The 17,283-nt window shown below is 53.4% G+C and overlaps 1 protein-coding gene across 1 annotated transcript in view; it reads right to left on the bottom strand.

The window, feature by feature from the left end:
• The window catches only part of Sim2 (SIM bHLH transcription factor 2), a 30,822-nt gene extending 13,629 nt beyond the window's left edge, over positions 1-17,193 (bottom strand). The window contains exons 1-4 of the mRNA XM_055615003.1: positions 17,019-17,193; positions 9,342-9,424; positions 7,306-7,395; positions 13-121 (exon numbers count right to left, since the gene is read on the bottom strand). Of these exons, the coding sequence (XP_055470978.1) occupies positions 13-121; positions 7,306-7,395; positions 9,342-9,424; positions 17,019-17,193 (457 nt within the window). The remainder of the gene's footprint in view (positions 1-12; positions 122-7,305; positions 7,396-9,341; positions 9,425-17,018) is intronic.
• Positions 17,194-17,283: the final 90 nt, after the last annotated feature.

The raw sequence follows: 17,283 nt of genomic DNA, 5'->3' as shown, positions 1-17,283 counted from the left end.
CGGAGGACAGACCCTGCAGCAGGTGATGGCGGAGCGGAGGCTGGGCCGTGAGGACTGCTGTCATCTCGTCATGGTCCGAAGGGTGAATGTACTCGTAGATGCTGTTCCCCGTGAGCTCCACCTGCCAGGGGAGGGGAGGGTCAGCGCGGGCGCAAGAGGCAAGGACAGGTCAGGGTGCTAAGGCTCACGGGGACAGGGACAGGACTCTGGCCCCTTCTTAAAGCTCACACCTTGGCCAGATGCAAAGAGCTCTGAACTGTGCCCCCGCCCCACCCCCTGAAAAAGCCAAGAGCAATGGGCTTGAGCTTCCAGAGGGTCCTAAGCAGAAGAGACGCACAGGACGGAGGACAAGCTGAAGGGTGGAGGTGGCGGCCGTGGACAGAGGCCTGGGCTGTGCCCTCCAGACAGGGAACATCTCAAAACTCTCAAGCTGGGGCTCTGGCCTTCATGTCAGTCACTTGCGTGCTGTGTACGGGGAATGGCCAGCTGGAGACCAGCTGCCGAGAGCCTTCCTGCCACCAGGAGAGCCATGTCCACTCAGAGGCTGGCCAGCTGAGAACCACAGAGCAAGCCTGCCATGCCACTCAGACAAAGGCCCCTTCTGTGTCAGCACTGAACCATGCCCCAGGCATTGCCAGAGCTTCCTGGTGTTGCCAGGAATGTGTCTCTGACCTTCCCAGTCCAAACTGACTGTGCTTACGCTTCGGACCCACCCAGGGTGTGGCTGGGTCCCTCTGCATGACCTGTGACCTGAGGGGGTGGGGCCTTGGCCACAGGAAGCAGCAGTTACTTCCTGAGGTCACTATCTGAGCATTCAGACCTCACCGGCTCCCACACACGCCCCACAGGGAGCTCCCCAGCAGGGCCTAGGCAGCATCCTTGCTGGACAAGGGCCCTGGTACAGCCTCCTGGGCACTGCTGGCGGCTCTTAGAAATACAGTCAAGAGTTGAGGGATACCAAGCAGCACACGGAGGCAGCACACCTAATGTTCCTAGGTGGCCCAGGAGTGGTGGAATTGATTCCGTCAGAGCCATCGAGCCTCAAAGCCCAGCCAGTGTGGGGAGAAGCTCAAAGCACACATGCAAGGTGCCGTCAGATGGCAGAACTTCTCAGCCCTGCCCAGCAGTGGGTGGATCAAGACGGCCGAGACAGGCCGTGTGGTGCTGCCGTCCCTCACCTCAGACACTCCTGAGCACCCAGCTGGCGCTGGCTGCTGTGGGTCACAGGATCACCTGTCCAGGGGTGGCCCTGACTGGGCCACCTCAGGAGCAGCTTAGGGAGCTGCTTCCCCGCACCCGCAGCTTCCCATTAGCCTCCACCCCAGCTTTTGCCGAGGCCACAAAGCAGAGGAGAGGCAGGCCCTGCTTCCCCGCCCTGCTTCCCCGCCCTGCTTAGCCAGCTCTCCCAGTCTGTCAAGACCAGAGAGCTACTTCTCCTCTTGACACAGACGGCAGTCTAAGTCTTGCCCCCAAGCAGCCTCCACCATCCTATTTTCTCCATCGTGTGTGGAGTCTTTTCCAGTATTCTACAAAGGGCAATGGGGACCCAAGCACAAAACGGCTCCTGCCATCTACCTAACCCATATTCCAAACCCGAGGCTCCACAACCAGCTCCGGTGATCAGCTGCCTGTGTGCAAACAGCACACAACTTCAAAAACGTGTTTCCATTCTTTTGGATTAATGGCTAGCTGTGCATTTGTGTGTTCGTATGTGTCATGTGTGTGCGTGTGCATTGGGGAGAGGCATACACATGTGGAGGTCAGAGGGCAACCTGTTGGGTCTGGCTCTCTCCTTCCACTGTATGGGTTCTAGAAATTGAACTTGACTGAAGATTGAGGCCACCAGCTTTGGTGGCAAGCACCCTCACTCCTGAACCACCTTCCTGGCCAGATGATTTTATAAAAGTAATATAATAAAAAAATAAAAAGGAATCATTTTTCTTGCACAACATTCTTGTTAATCCCTAAAAGGTCTGTAAAACCAGCCACCTTGAAGCCAGCTGTTTGAGGTGGGAACATCACCTTTCTCTGAAGGCCTCCGGCGGGGGGGATTCACTGCAGGGCAATGGCAATGTCCCAGCCAACAGCTGAAACATTGGCTCCTTCTGGTTTTCCTTCCTTCCCTCCCTCCAGCAGCCCCCATGTCCACTCCCACCCCCCTAGGTTCTCTGCTTTATTTTAAAAACAAAACGAACCGAGGCGGAATGGATTTTCTATTGTCTAGTTATTTCTCCCCTACTCGCATTTTTTTTTTTTTTTTTTTGGAAGTGAGCATTTTGTCTCGGTTGAAGTTCTGTTGGAAAAAGTCAGACTCAAGTGACGTCTCTGTGACAAACATCTTCAGAGAGTTTGTCTCTGTGGCACAGAACAACTGGCCTTTTAGTTAAACTGCTCCTGCTGGTTTCAAAGCTCCTGTATGACAGGTGGGAGTTCAGGCAAGCCAAGGTCTGGGATGAAGAACTTGGCTTGTTTTCTTTCTTTCTTTCTTTCTTTCTTTCTTTCTTTCTTTCTTTCTTTCTTTCTTTCTCTTTCTTTCTTCTTTTTGAGCTCTAGGGTCCATCATAAAACAAATGGGATTGTCTAGGAAGCCAGATAACCTTCAAACAATGGAAATGTCTTCAAAGAAAAAATATGGAGTAATACATAACCGTGCTGACCTTAACTCAAAATTATGGTTGATGTTGTGTTTCCTGTATTTATATATGTATTCATGCTTTTAAATACGGAGAGAAATGCAGCTATGCCACCTCAGCCCCCAAAAGACAGGTAAGTGTTTGTCTCCAGGACACTCCCCGGGTCTCACGCCTTATTAAAACAGAGCTCCAACGCGCCGTTTTAGAGTCTGCAAAACCCTGCTGAGTGCAAAATCAACGGCGTTCCCGCTAAGAGCTTTTTAATGCTTTGCCAAATGGTTTCATCCTTCTCAGAAAGCTGAGATGATAAATTTGACACTAAAGGGACAGATTCTGTGTGGAAAGGCAGAGTCACCGGCCCCTGGGAAATGTGCACGTTTCTGCCTGGCGTTTTGCAGAGTACAGCAGATGACACATTTGAAATGAAGATGGTTGGGGCTTCAAGGGTTCAAGTTATGTAAACAAACGAAAGGCTTCTGCCTCCTGCCACTGAGTGGCACCGCTGCTATTTTTATTGGCCAGTTTCTGGCATCCTTCTCATTTATTGCATTTTTCTTTATGTGTACCATAAGTAGCCATTTCAGATATGTTTGCATGTCTTTGAACATGAGTATTAGTTACCTAGAATTGTATAACATAACTTCATTAGATTTAAACATATGGATACTTAAAAGATGTATACAATTCTATTTTCCCTTCATCAAATATGAGTAAGATGATTATATTAACAATATGAAAGAAGGGGAAGATTTCTTTAGCAAATGTTATGGATAAAGAGTTCTCCCCAAATATCCATACAGATACATTAAGCACATCCATGTGTTCTATGTCTGAGCACAAACACTGACGTGACTTTTGGGAACTAAAGAGACTCTGTTTCCCCACTTGTGGAGCTGGGCTGGGGACACAAGTCACAGCCCATAATTCGTTCTGTTGTTTTTAAACCAGAGTTTGACAGGAGTTTACTAATCAAAAAGTAAAATTCTGCCCTGAGAAATAGATTTCTTATTCCGGCATTTATTTTTAAAATGTAATAATGGCCCTTAAGTGAAGATGGGTTTATTACACACGAGGGATTGTTTCCACCTCAAATAGATGACTCTGATGGAGCAACCCCTTCCTGTGAGGGTTTACACAGCCACGGCTAAGAGCGGCGTGCGCTCCCCAGGATCTGCTCTTGCTGAGTGTAACCTGGGGGTCCTGTGAACCGAGCACGGCACCACGCAGCCAGAAGCCAGAAAGGGCGGCCCGTCGTTCGGCAGAAAGCACCAGGCTTACTCCAAAAGGTCTTCCCAGCGTTACTTTAGGTTATTTTCTGTCCCGGGGAGCAAAGCCCAGCCTCACGCCACACACCAACTGTGGAACTCTACCCCTTCTCCAACACTTTCATCTCCAGTGATCTTGTCTAAGAACCATCTTCAAATACATTTCACAGCATGAATATTTGTCATCTTGGCCTCACATTTGCTAATTACAGAGATAACCTCAAGGGTACAAACCTGTTCTGTTGTTGTTATTGGTAAGTTTTGGGTTTTTTTTTTTTTTTTTTGAGACAGGGTTTCTCTGTGTAGCCTGGCTGTCCTGGACCAGGCTGGCCTAGAACTCAGAGACTTGCCTGCCTCTGCCTCAGGGCTGGGATTAAAGCTGTGCCCCACCACAGCCCAGCATGCAAAACAGAGCAGTTGGCTTGATATCTCATTAAATCCCTCTCTCTACAGTTTAAGTAAAGAAGACAATAAAAAAGAAGAAAACAAACACTGCAGATCTGCCTGGCTTTCCCTCTGTGGCATTAGTCATGAGGAGGAGGTGCGTTTGCGGTAAGATTTGTTGTTGTTTATTTAAACATTTACCAGGGATGCCCAGACACAAGGGGCTCAGGGTCAAGGAGCAGCAGCAGCAGCAGCAGCAGCAGCAGCAGCGGTCAGAGCTGCTGACTCGGGCTCATAGCCTCACTTAGGAGTGGGAAGAAACCAGGTGTACACAATGGTTTGGCTTCCCTCTGCTTAAACTGTGCTTTCTTCAGGGGATGCAGAATCAGAAGGAATCACCCTTCAGCCTTCCTGCAACATAGAAGCACACGGTCCCTCTCTCCTTTCAAAAGTGATGCTACCAAGTTTTATTTCTGGGCCTGATCAAAAGGAAATGTGAGACACAGCTCGTGAGGTTGCCTAGTTTCCCTCTGCAGAGTTAATCAGGAGAGGACAAGCACTGGCCACCTCGCCCAAACTTTGCTCATTCTTAATTAGTCTCCATAGTCAATCCATCCTATTCCCACATGAAAAGAGAAAAAACGACCTGAGGAGCTGGCTGCTGGCTAGGATTCCCCCGGGGCCTAGGCTGTGCCAACGCATTCCAGATAACCTGCCCGTCTGAACAGGTGCCCTCCAAAGGCTCCACACCAGAGTTCAAATGAAGCCGCTGGTAAATCACAAGAGGCTGTTCAATCTGTGCTCGAGAGAGGGTCAGGGGCCTCACATTAGTATTTAAATGATGGTTCCGGGACATGAAGTGCCTGTCCAAGCAGGCAATGACAGCTCTATAACTGATCCCCCTTTTTGTTTTGACCGCTAGGGAGCTCAGATCTAAGTTTCATATTCAATAATCGTGATTTTATGATTGACAGGTTGCTGACCGGTGAGTCTAAAAGGGCATGGAATGTTTTGTCATGTTTATGGCGTAGTTTTTGGACTATCGGCGATTTTACAAATGATAAGAAATAATCTGACCAAGTTCATTTGACCACAGATCAAGTCAAGAGAATAAACTAGTCTGCATACAGCTAAAGGGGCTGATCTAGAAATTCATAGAAAAATAACCACAAGGAAAATAGACACAGTCTCTCTCCCTCCCTTCCTTCCCTCTTCTTTCCTGTTTTGGGGATTGAACCTGGGGTCTTGGTGCAGTCAGCACTCTACCTCTGAGCTCTGTCCCAGCCCTATGGACTAGTAAATGTCATGTTGCCAACAGTATTTCCAGTCTTAAAAGTGTGCCAATCCTATGAGACAAGTAGAGTTAAGCCTTATTAAACTGTATTCTGAAGAGCTGGTCTTTTTTTTTTTTTTTTTTTTGGAAGAAGAGAGGAGGAGGTAGACAGGAAAAAGGAGGAGGGAGGGCAAAAGGGAGGGAGGTAAGGAGGAGGGATGGTTGAAGGAAAAGAAGCCTCCAACCAACTGTAATGTACAATTCACTTCTCTGCTTGAGCAACACAGAGGCAGGAACCCACCTGGACAGGAGAAAGGATGGCACAAGAGGAGGTTACATACTGGTGACAAATGTTTTCAAATGTGTTGCCTGGAGGAAAAACAAAAATACTACACCACAAATGGGTTTCCAAATTTGGTGATTTTGCCTTTCAACAAGAAAGCTTCATTTTTGCTTAATTACAGGAAAAAGCCCCCAGTTCATAGTGCTCGGGTGTCATCTCTGAAAGCCTGTTCTCTGTATTCACCACGAATTCTAGTGCCTTCCACACTCGGTTACGCTGACAGCTCGTAACATAGAGAAACATAAAAACTGTGACCTTCCAAAAAGTTCATGTTTATAGCCACAGAGAAATGCTCCTCTCAGCCTTCTCCGAGAAGCTGCTCTTTGCACTGGGAGGTGCTGGCTGCGCAGACTCGTGGCAACACTGACTTACAGCCCCAAACAGGACGCCTCCACCACCGCCTCTGAGCTCTGGAGCACTGAGAAAGGGGGAGTGGAAAGGGAGCAAGAGGCAGAAGAAGAGGGGCAAACCCATCCTCTGGATGACCCAGCGCTGTGATCCTGAGCGTCCAGCAGCTGTGCTTGCTGCTGCAGAAGGCCCAGAGCAGGGTCTGCCTGCACAGTCAGGCTGGGGTCCAGCGTGGGTGGGGCTTGGAGGGCCAGGCCCTCACTGCTGCTCACTGGTGAGTCCACCAGGCTCCAGGGAGTAGCTTCAAGCCAGCACTCACAGAAAACTCAGTGGGTCACAAAAACAAAACAAGAAAGACAGGAATGTGGGGAAGATGTTGGCAGGTGTGAGACCGCGGAGGGGTGGAGTGGAGGACACGCTACATACACACAGAAAACCGAGCAGAGAACAACGGTTTAAAATGTGACACCAGCAGCCGTGAGTGACGTGGACAGCAGTGGCACCCCAGCCTCTCCCTGACAGCATGCGCCTGTAGCCTCTGCCAACTCTCTGGGGACAGACAAGCTGAGCCCACCTCTTCTTCTAAGGAATTGTACCCTGGAAAAGCTCTAAAGAAAGCAGGACCTTGCAAACAGTAGTGAGCTGAATTTTATGACTTTCTATCACAGCATATAAAATGCTTACTGAAACAGCCACTGAACTGGAAAAAAAAAACCCTCAGGAAAATAACCCTGAATTCCAAGGGACCAACCCCTGAGTGTAGCCCTCCCTCCCAGCCTCCCCAGTGCACATGCAGACCATGAGCACAGACAGACGGTTCCCCTTGGGAAAGCTCTTTTCCATGCCACCTCACATGACAAAGGAATCCGACAAAATCCCAGAACAGGGCTGACCACAGTGAAATATACCGACATTAATCTCAAAAAAAAAAAAAAAAAAAAAAAAAAATTCTGACTGACGCTCATACATCCTCAAATAGACCTCAAACAGGTTGGGCAGAGGTGTTGGGACTGTTGACATTTAGTATCTCGATGGTTCATGGACTTGGGCAGTACCTACCTGGGACAAGCCTAAATGAACAGACGCCGTCTCAGATATGTACATGATTTTGCCATCAGAGGCCACCACAAAAACAAATCCATCCAGAGTCTGTAAGAGAAAGCGCGGGGGAGAGACAGCAGTTAGACCGCAGCCAGAACCCAGCTCTGGGCTGGAGGACTTGACTAAAGTGAGGAGGGCTGGGTTGTTGCTTTGGGGGGAGAGTGTTCGCTTGCTTTGCCTCCATACAGACACTAACAGCCCAGGGACACAGGACGGCGGGTAGCAAGTGCCACCTCCCAAGCCCGCTCCCAAGTGCTTTCAGAGCCCTTTAAAACAATGCTTCACCCAGATCACAGAGCCGCAAAACATTTGAGAAGTCCCGACCGCTCGCCTGGCCATCCCGGATTGATTGTTTGGGCTTATTTTAGCACTTAGAACGAATCCGAATCCGGAGTTGTATGGTTCTTGGGGGAGTCTCTACTGCCCCACAGGCTACTTAATGTAGGAATTGGCAGTCGCTTACACCACTAGGACCGGCACTTTATTCGCCACAGTTTTCTAGTTACCCCTAAGTACCGTTTGAATAATAAATTCCTACCACTGCCATTCCCTAGAAAATAAAACAAAATGTTCAATTATTCTACCAGACTGTGTCTACAGAATCAAGCATTTAGACTGAGAGATCAAATGACCTTTGCTAAAGTCAAGGAGAAAAAAGTATCGACTTCTGAGAAATGAAAACGGCTCCAATGAAATTCTGATTTCTGTCGAGTTGGCTAACCTTCCAGAAATAACGTGAGAGTGTAAAAAGTGATTCAGACAAGAGTAACAACTGCCGCGCCAAGGACGAAAAGACTGAATACTTTTTGAAAAAAGAAACTATACTGTATTTACTCATTCATATTTTAAGATCAGGAACCAAAAAAGGGGGCAATAAAGTTGGTAGGAACCCCGTACAGCTCACAATGGTGCACCCATAAAAACAGCCCAAATCAATTTCTGGCTACAAATTCTATCTTTACAGCATGTAATTGAAACCAGATTACTGTTGGGTTTCTTTAAAAAAAAAAAAAACCCACTCCTTTAAAGGGTTGGGGATGATGAAAAGAATGGAGATCTGAAGCTATGTTTAACGCGCTGCTGCTCATATAGTTCGCTACCCAAATTCTCCGCCGCCGCCGAGCCTGTCGTTACCTTCATCATGCCAAGGGCAGAATCACCTTAAAAACATCTAGTTTTAACTCAGCGCCGTAGTTTTTTCCTAAAGGAAACGGCGACAGTCTGGATGTGAAAACTAAAAATCCATTTCTAACATTTTGATCTGAATGCTGGACTCCAAATTCATTTAAGAAACACCAAAGTGGTCTCCCACTGCACTAAGGAAATGCGAGGAGGTTTAGAAGTTGCGATTAAAGAATGAAAGTTGCCAGCAGGAGCTTTAAAAACGTGCAAACACACAGCACCAACAAACGCGTGTCACCCCCGCGGGGTCACCCACGAAGCCGGCTGCGGGCGGTGGCTTTCCCCACCTTCGCGCCTCGGCCGGTGCCGAGGTTGGAAACAGGTGGCTCCGCGAGCGCCCCGGCACCGCCGCCCCCGTTTTCCTCCTGCCCGGGGCGCGCAGGTCCTAGGCGACACCCAGGGTTCGCGACGATTTTTTTTTTTTTTTAATTAAAGAAAACCCCAAACAGAGGCAGGAAGTGCACACTGGCCGCCAGCGGGCATTCTTCGGGGACGAACGACGACGCGAGTGGGGGTTCTGGGAGGGGAGGGAGGCGGCGCCGACCCCGGCCCCGCCGCTGCGGCAGTGGCCTCCGAGGCCGCCGGGACAGCGGCAGCCTGGGAGGCCGCAGAGGTGGCGTCAGGGCGGCCTTCCGCGTCCGGGTTGCGGGTGACAGCCGCAGACCTCGGGGGTCCCTCCGTGACCCCTGCGGGGCGCTGGGCGCGGGGGGTGAGGCGGAGTCGGCGCTCGGCGCGCCCCGGGGCGGCCCACACCGCGGGGCCCCTCCCCGCGGGACCCCGGCGGCCGCGACCCTCCCTCCCCGCGGCCCTACCTGCAGCAGATGGGATCCCAGCTCTTTGGCCACGCTGTCCAGCGGCCCCGCTCGGCTCGGCTGTCCCCACGCGTCTCCTAGACCTGGGACGGGGAACAGGGCAAACATCAACCGCAGCGCTCCAGGCACGCGCAGCCCCGCAGCCCGCGCACCCCGCGCACCCCGCCGCCGCCGTCCTCGCTCACCCCTGACCAGGTCCTAAAAACCCAAACCCCACAGCCAAAGGTGTAGCACCCCTTTAATCCTAGCACAGGGGCGGGAAGCAGAGGCAAGAGGGTCTCTGAGTTCGAGACCAGGATGGCCTAAGAGTGAGTTCAGACAACCAGGGCTACAGAGAAACCGTGTCTCAAAAAAGAAAAAAGAAAAAGAAAGAAACACACACACACACACACACACACACACACACACACACACACGCAGACATAAAACAAAAACTCAAAGCCGGCGGGTGACTTGAACTGGGGTCCCCACGTCGCTGCCCAAGGCTGCCGAGGCCGCAGCTCCCGAGGGCCGCTCACGTGCCTGTGGCTCTGAAATTGCCGTTTATTCGAAACGCCACAAAGTAATCTAATCTGCCTTGAAATCGGCCATCCCGGGCCGAACAGGGTATCGACTTGACCGTAAATACTCCCCCAGGACCTGCGCGGCCGTCCTCTTCCCAGCGCGCAGCAGCCAAGATCATGAGTACGCTGACCCGTGACGGCTTCTCCGGGAGCACGGAGCCCCAGGCTCACCTCGCTGGCTTTCCAGGGCCTCGTCACAGTCAGGAGCCCTCCCCATCTCCTCCACTACCCGGATTCCTCAAACCCCCTTCCATCCCAGAGTGCACCTGGGGAAGGAGAGCCAGTCTCCCTAACCCAGGACTGGCCGCTGTGACCCTTGACCCTGGCAGAGGATTTCCTCTGCCCACCCCAAGGGCAGAGCCCTCACCCTCGCCCCAAACCCGGAGCGCTAGGCTGGCAGCTCTGCCTGGTTGAGTGTGGACCCAGCAGCGTCCTTTGTGGAACTGCAGGCTCGGCCAAATCTCCACTGTGTGCCTTATGTGTGGGGTCACAGGTCAGGGGCCGCTTGATAAGGACACTCTGGGCAGGCACCCTGGCCAGCTTAGCAAATGTGTGGCTGCAAAACCCCTCCACATGAACAGTTCCCTAAGTGTCACTGACAGCGCGTGGCCGCTGGGCCTCCAACCTAGGGAATAGAAAGCCTACCCTGAGGTCCAGGACAGGCTTCCAGGAAACCTCTGGAATCTGGAACAGAGGGTGGGTTCTCTCTACTCCCACCCCGGTCTTACCAGAGAGACACATGACCCCAGTGCTCCTGAAGCCCAGCTCATCCGGGGCCCTCGAGGCCTCCGCCCATGAGCAACGGTGGTTCTGATTCAGCTTCCCTCTAAGCATCCCACAGAAGCCCCCCCCCCCCCCATTTGCTTTAGGCTAGATTTTTGTGGGGAGGTAAGCTGGTGCCTCAGGCCTTTAAACCCACTGAAACAGCCATGGAAAGAACCAAGGTGTAAAGCTCCCAATGTTCACCGAGAAGAAGGAATATAGTAAGAATCCCAGAAACCTAGTTTCTGAAAATGGACAGCTAGCCCCTGCTCTCCCCTCCGTCCTTCCTGCATTGGGACAGTGCTCTGGCCCGGTCCTTGACCCTCTAGTGCAAAGCTGCCTTCCTCCTCCTCCTCCTCCTCCTCCTCCTCCTCTTCCTCCTCCTCCTCCTCTACCTCCTCTTCCTCTTCCTCCTCCTTCTCCTCTTCCTAGCTTCAATGTTTCTGGCTTCCCAGAGTCTTCTGGGACCCTTCCCGTTTGGAAATGATCTCCACCCATCTCTGTCGGGCTTCCTAGAAGACCTCGGAGCCCTGGGCACATAGGACTATTTTCAGTATAGTTCAAGTACCTGGATGTTTCCGTACATTGCTATACTGTAACTTCTTGAAAAAGGCACCTCTTTTGGATCTGGCAGGGGGTGGCTGGGCTTCGGGGGACAATCCCTTCACTCACCACCCCCACGCCAGCCACCTCATCCCCGGGCAGTGGCTCTGCCAGCTGTTCCATTAGGAGCCGCAGTGGGAGAGGTCTTTCACTCAGCCCGTAAAAGTATGCTTTGGGCTGAACTCAGAGACAGAATAAAGTGAGGTTTGTCATGAAAAGAAGAGCCTTGGTACGGAAGGGATGCGCACACCCCTGAAAACTGAGCCAGGAGATAAGTGGCCCTCATCTGACCCACCGAGGGGCTTGTGCATTTATCTGAGAAGTTGAGGGTGGAGTTGAAGGCTAGGCTGGGCTACCCCTGAGTTCATAGTTAGTGGTGGTCCATCTCACTGGACCCTAAACCTGCTTCTCCCTAGGAAGGGGGCCCCAGTCTTGAAGTTGGGCTCCCCAACACCTGCCCTCTACAGAACACGCTGGAAGTCCCCAGACAGAAGGCTGAGACCCCTGAGGAGGGAGCCAAGCCCATATCCCCATTTCCCATGACTGCTCCGACAGCCAGGAGTCAGAACTTGGCTCTGTACTGCTTGCCAGCAGATCAGCGACATCAAGAAGCTAAATGCGGTCCCTCCTCTCTCCGCCTTTGGTTAATTGATCACCAAACAACTCATGAGCAACTATGGGGGTCTCAGCCAGGCTTAGGACATTGCAGGTACAACCACAGACCACACACACTGGGCCACAAAACAGAGATTTAGATCGGGAGGGGAGTGAGTTTCTCACGGGAGGCTGGCTGCCGGCTCGCACTCTAGGACACTAGTTTCCACACACCAAGGAACCAGCAAGCACTATTCTTCTGGCCAGGCAGGCAGGCGAGGAGGGTTCTGGGCTCTGGAGAAAACACTGGTGGTCCACACCACCCCCTCTCTCACCTCTCAATACTGCATCTAAAAGGTGGTGACATGGAGACCCTTCTCAGGGTCTAGTGAAAGTTTATTGAAGTTAACACTCCCTCCTTCTGTAGAGGGGACTGTAGGCCCCCAGCCTTCCGAAAAGAAGAGAGTGTAAAACCCAGTTAGGAACTTTCCTCTGCTTTCCAACCCCCTCTGTCCCCTAAATCTTGATCTTCAGTCAATCCCAAGACTTCTAACCTTCTCAACTCTAAACCACCTTAGTCCTGGAACTAAAGTTAGGGAGAGCCAGGGTCGGGAACACCACTGTGATCCTGCTCTTAGGCCCTTACTATACCAAATAGTTCCTTGTCTCCTCTTCTGAGTCTCCTGCCTCCCCTCCCCCAAATAGGACTCTTGTAGAGTGAGGAAGAGAGCGTGTTCCTGGAGAAGGCAGCTTCAAGCCAGTTCTGCCCACTGAGGCTGTAGGATTGCCAATTCTGCCAGTAAAAATGACGGGGCGCGAGGAGCCAGCAGCAGGGTTTTCTTCACCGGAGGGCACACAGGCTGCCACAGGGGCAGTCGAAATCCACCACCTCCACAGTGTCTATAAGGGGCCTGGGGGAGGTGCTCGGGACTCCTAGGGCTGCCGCCTCCGCAGGAGTGTACAGGCTGGACTTGAGGTTTGGCCCTGGGCTTGCTTCCCCAGGAGAGACCACAGCTAGTCTCTCTAACATGGCTCTTTGGAGAAGAGATCCCATCCCAGTAAATTGTTACAAGCTGGGCTTCTCCAGTGCCCCTACCTTAGAGTCCTTCTGCTCTCTCCCAGGTCCCGGAAAAACTCACCCATCCCCATTTCAAATCAGCGGGCCAAGAAATGGGTTTAGCGGTGGGCAGAGGGTAGGGATGCCCCAAGAAGGAAAGCGTTGGCTTCAAGCTTTGGGCATCCCACCACAGGCTAGAGTGCACACTCTGACGCCAGGGCATGAGGCCCCTGAGACAGCAGCCTTCAAGGCTGAAGAAATACTTAGTCCTATTAAGTGTGGACACACCCCTTCGGGGCACACGGGAGAAAGTGACGGCAGAGCCCAGCGCTCACGCCCACGGGGGAAGCTGTGTTCCCACTCATAGCTTCTTAGTCTGCAGCACTCCTCAGGCTTCAACGGTACAGATAGGGAGAAGCTTGTAAGGGGTCTAAAGAAAAAGAGGAGGAGGAGGAGGAGGAGGAGGAGGAGGAGGAGGAGGAGAACCAACTACTTTATTCTTAAAATGTTAGTCTTTTTTTTAAAAAGTACTCGCTTTTTCTAGAGCAAAGGGCCTCCAGGTGTCTATTCCATAACTCCATATAAGCACAGGGCTAGAGGGTCCTCATCCAAGCTCTGACATCAAATCATTTTGATCTGAAGAAGCCTGACCTAAGTCAGTCCAGTCCCTGCTGGTGTCTGACGAGAGGTGAGGGGTGTTGCGCAACTGAGTTTAAACCCCAAAGAATTCAGTCGTTGGCACAATTCAGACCCTGAGCACCCTCTTCTCTCGTGTGTGTATGCGTGTGTGTGTGTGTGTGTGTGTGTGTGTTGTTTTCTCTTAAGTACACTGGGATAAGGCACCTCTGCCTTTTCCCCTTCCCAAAGGAAAAAGAGGCAGAAGAGTGGCTTGGGCAGTCTCTCCTACAAGGGATGGTGTGCTGGGCCCAGAGGAGGCACCCTCACCCGCTCGCTCTCGAGCCCGAGTGGGGTTCTTTTACAGAAGGATTGGTGGGTCTACAGCAGGCGGGGCTCCGGGCTGGCAGGTGGACACTAGCTACCCCTGCAGGGTCAGCCCCCAGAGGCTGGGCCTTGTCTCCCAGCACAGCTCAGGCTGCTACACCACAGCCCTGTTTACCAATACCCCCCCCACCCGCTAAGTGTGCCCCTCTTCCCAGCTCTTGTTCCAAAGCCAGCCTTGCCCGGGATCCCCCCACCGTCCGTCTGCTTTTCCTATCATTTAGTATTGGAAAGAAAACACAGGTAGACACTGGAGGGTCTTCAGACTTGAGATGCCCCCACTCCTTGCCATCCAAGTGTTTCTGGGCACAGCAATGACATGGTCTTTCCATTTTTGCTGCAAGGTGCCTCTGTGCTTTCCCTCCGTTGCATCCACAACCATGCTGTGAACTGTTCTCAATGGACGGGGAGACGCGCAGCCTTGAAACCTCAGCAAAGACAGGCGCTTCTCCAGCACAGGACTCTCCCCCTCCACCCTGCCCCGCCCTGCCGACCCTTCCATTTTCTCTTTCTCGTGGTCTCCGCGCTGTTGGAGCACAGGCACCCTGTGTCGCCTGGCCTGCCTCGGAGCCGCAGTGTAAGCTGGACCTCTGGCCTGCCCTCTTCCGCCTCACTTTCCCAGCTAGGAAGGGTTCCTCTTAGGCAGCCGTTCTCAATTCATAACGGTAACAAAATTAGTTAAAAAGCAGCAAGGAAAACAATGGTGTGGGGCGGAGGTCAGCACACCGAGGAACTTTATTAAAGCAGGCGGTATCAAACGCTGATCTGAGGCATCTCAAAGTCCCAAGCCGGCCTTCCAGATTCTCCTCCATCCACTGGGCACTCTTACTCAGAGCAAAATTGAATTTGGCAGAGGGGTTCTTGCTCAGAATATTTTTGGTTTGTCTGGGACAATTGATCTAAAGATCCTGCTCGCATCCAGGACTGCCCAGGCCACCAAGGCTCCTGAGAGCTTGGCTTCAGTGTAGCAGTCCTCAGCCTATCCCGGTTCCCCCAAAACAGATTAAATCCACCCCAGGGAGCACTGCCTCTGGAGGAGGGCTTAAGCTATTTTGCAGAGGTACTTGCTCTCAGCTCCACCACTCCTGAGCGGAGGGCTGTGAGAACAGGTGTCGCTGCTCAGGGCGAGTGAGTGGGTGGGCAGTCCTAGGCCCTAGGCCGCCCTTCTCGGCCTGCCGTCCTACACGGGCATTGTGGGGAAGGGGAGGCAGAGTTGGGGCACTGCCCCTTTCCTAGGGCTGCCCCCGCAATTTCAGCGCCAATCCAAAACCTTCGCGAGCTAAAGGGCCCTTCAGGGAGTCACAACCGTCAGAGTTGCCTTCTGAGAGGCAGAGGTGGCCCTTAAATTGGGCAGCTCCTGAGGGGCAGCACCTACAGACTCCTGCAGGGACCCGGGACGCAGCCAGGGCCCTCTTCTGCCCCCGGCCCGGGCTGGTTTAAACGGCTGCTGCACAGTGCACACACTGTCCCCACTTCTTCTTTGCCCCCAGCCCCCCCCACCCCCCCGCCAGCTACTCTCCGCTTTGTTTGAATTCATTCACAATATGTCATTTACTCTTTTGATGATTTCTATTTTTTAAAACCCGGTATGGCCGCGCGAGGCGGAAGGCCTGATCAACACGCCTGTTTTGTAGCAAGCGGATCTAAGGGCACCAGCTAGCAGCACTCTTCCCGGCGGGAAGCAGACGAAGAAAAAGCTGGCTTTATAAAACCCAGCTCTGTTTTTTTTTTTTTTTTTTTTTTTTTTTTTTTTTTTTTTTTTTTTTTTTACTTTTCACTGAAACTTCCCTTTACTGCTGGGAGCGACCGCACCAAGCTTTCTGAACAAGGGGAGAATTCCCGGGGGTTCCTTGGGCCGAGCCGGGAGGCTTCCGCACAGCAGGGCGCCGGAGCACAGCAGGCGCCCGAGCCGAGCTCTCCGCGCAGAGCCCAGCCTGCGGCTCCCGCTACGGCTCCCGCTCCGCCGGGGCTTCCCCGGGCGCCTCGGCTGCGAAGAACTGAAGCCGAGCTCCCCCAGTGTGGTGGAGGAAACTTCAGCTAAGCCTCAGACAAAGCGAAAACAGGCTCGCGGGTGGCAGCTGCCAAGGGGGCTTGCTGATTCCGGGTGCAGCGCCCGGCGGGGAACAGCACTGGCGGGGAGCCCTGCGGCCCAGGGACACCTGCTCGCCACCGGAGCAACGACCCTCCCAGCCCCTGTCCTCCTTCCTCGGCGCTGGCCCTCCAAGAGGCCTGCTCTGCGCTACCAGTCCTAAAGCCTGGAGACAGCGGGCCTGGGCGCCTGTGCTTCCTGACAGGGTCAGAGCCGGTCAGAGCCCCTCCGACCGCCGCAGACCGGGGAGACTCGATTCTCTGCGGCGCCCGACCGGCCACCCTGGGCAGCGCGGAGAGAGTCCGCCCAGCAGGCCGCTGTTTCCTGCAAACCCCAGGAAGGCTGCGGCAAGGGACAACTGCTGGCTGACCCCACTTTAAATCCTAAAATGCTGCACTCAGGCCCGCCCACCACTTTTGACTTCTTTTCCCCTGTCCATTTCGCTGTTTCCCAGAGGAAAGGGAGGCGGGTTGGAAAAGAGATGCAGGAGAGACGCGAGTCCGAAGGCCAGCTGCCCACAGACGCTGGTCCGCAGCGCTGGCCCGCGGCGCACCAGCCGCTTGGAGAAGGCAGCGCAGCGAGTTCTCCGCCAGCAGAAAAGGAGAGAGGGAAACAAACAAACAAAAACAAACAAAACAAAGTATGGGCGAGAAAGAAGTAGGGAGAAAGGGGGGAAATTAAATTATAGTGGGCCAAGAGAGCGAGAAGAGAGGAGGAAGAAAGAGCGAGCAGAAGGAACTGGGTGGGAAGGAAGGAAAGGAAGCGAGGAAGCTGAGAGGAGGGGACAGCGGCTCTCGGGTCTCCCGGCTCTGTCCGGGACCTAGAGGTGGTCGGCCAGCCCGGCCCGTCGCGGCCGCGACCCTCTCCCCGAGCTCGGGCCCGGCCGCAGCCCCGGCGCGGCCTCCGGGAGACGCGGCTGCAGCGGCCGGCGGCCGCCCCGGCCCGCGCCCCCCGGAGCCTCCTCCCTGCGGCCGGGTCCCCGCTCCCCGCGCGGCCGCCTGCAGCCTCACCTTCCGGGAAGACGGCGCGCATCTTCAGGTAGCTGGTGGTGAGGCGGATGATGGACGCTTTGTCCAGCTGCGAGGTGATGGCCGACGGCAGCGGGAGCAGCTTGGCCAGCTCGTAGAACTCGCCATTTTCCTTCTCCCTCCGGGTTTTGGCCGCATTTTTGGACTTCTCCTTCATCGCGTCTTGGCTCTCGTTCTATTCGAGCTCGCCGCGCTCCTGCTTGCTCGCGGCGCCCCGCTCGGGCCGCGGCAGCCGGGACGGGACGGG

This window comes from Psammomys obesus, unplaced genomic scaffold (assembly GCF_907164565.1).
Source record: "Psammomys obesus unplaced genomic scaffold, mPsaObe1.curated_primary_1811, whole genome shotgun sequence".
Lineage (NCBI taxonomy): Eukaryota > Metazoa > Chordata > Mammalia > Rodentia > Muridae > Psammomys > Psammomys obesus.
Note: the sequence above shows the minus strand (reverse complement) of the source record. Positions and strands in the feature narration are given on the sequence as shown.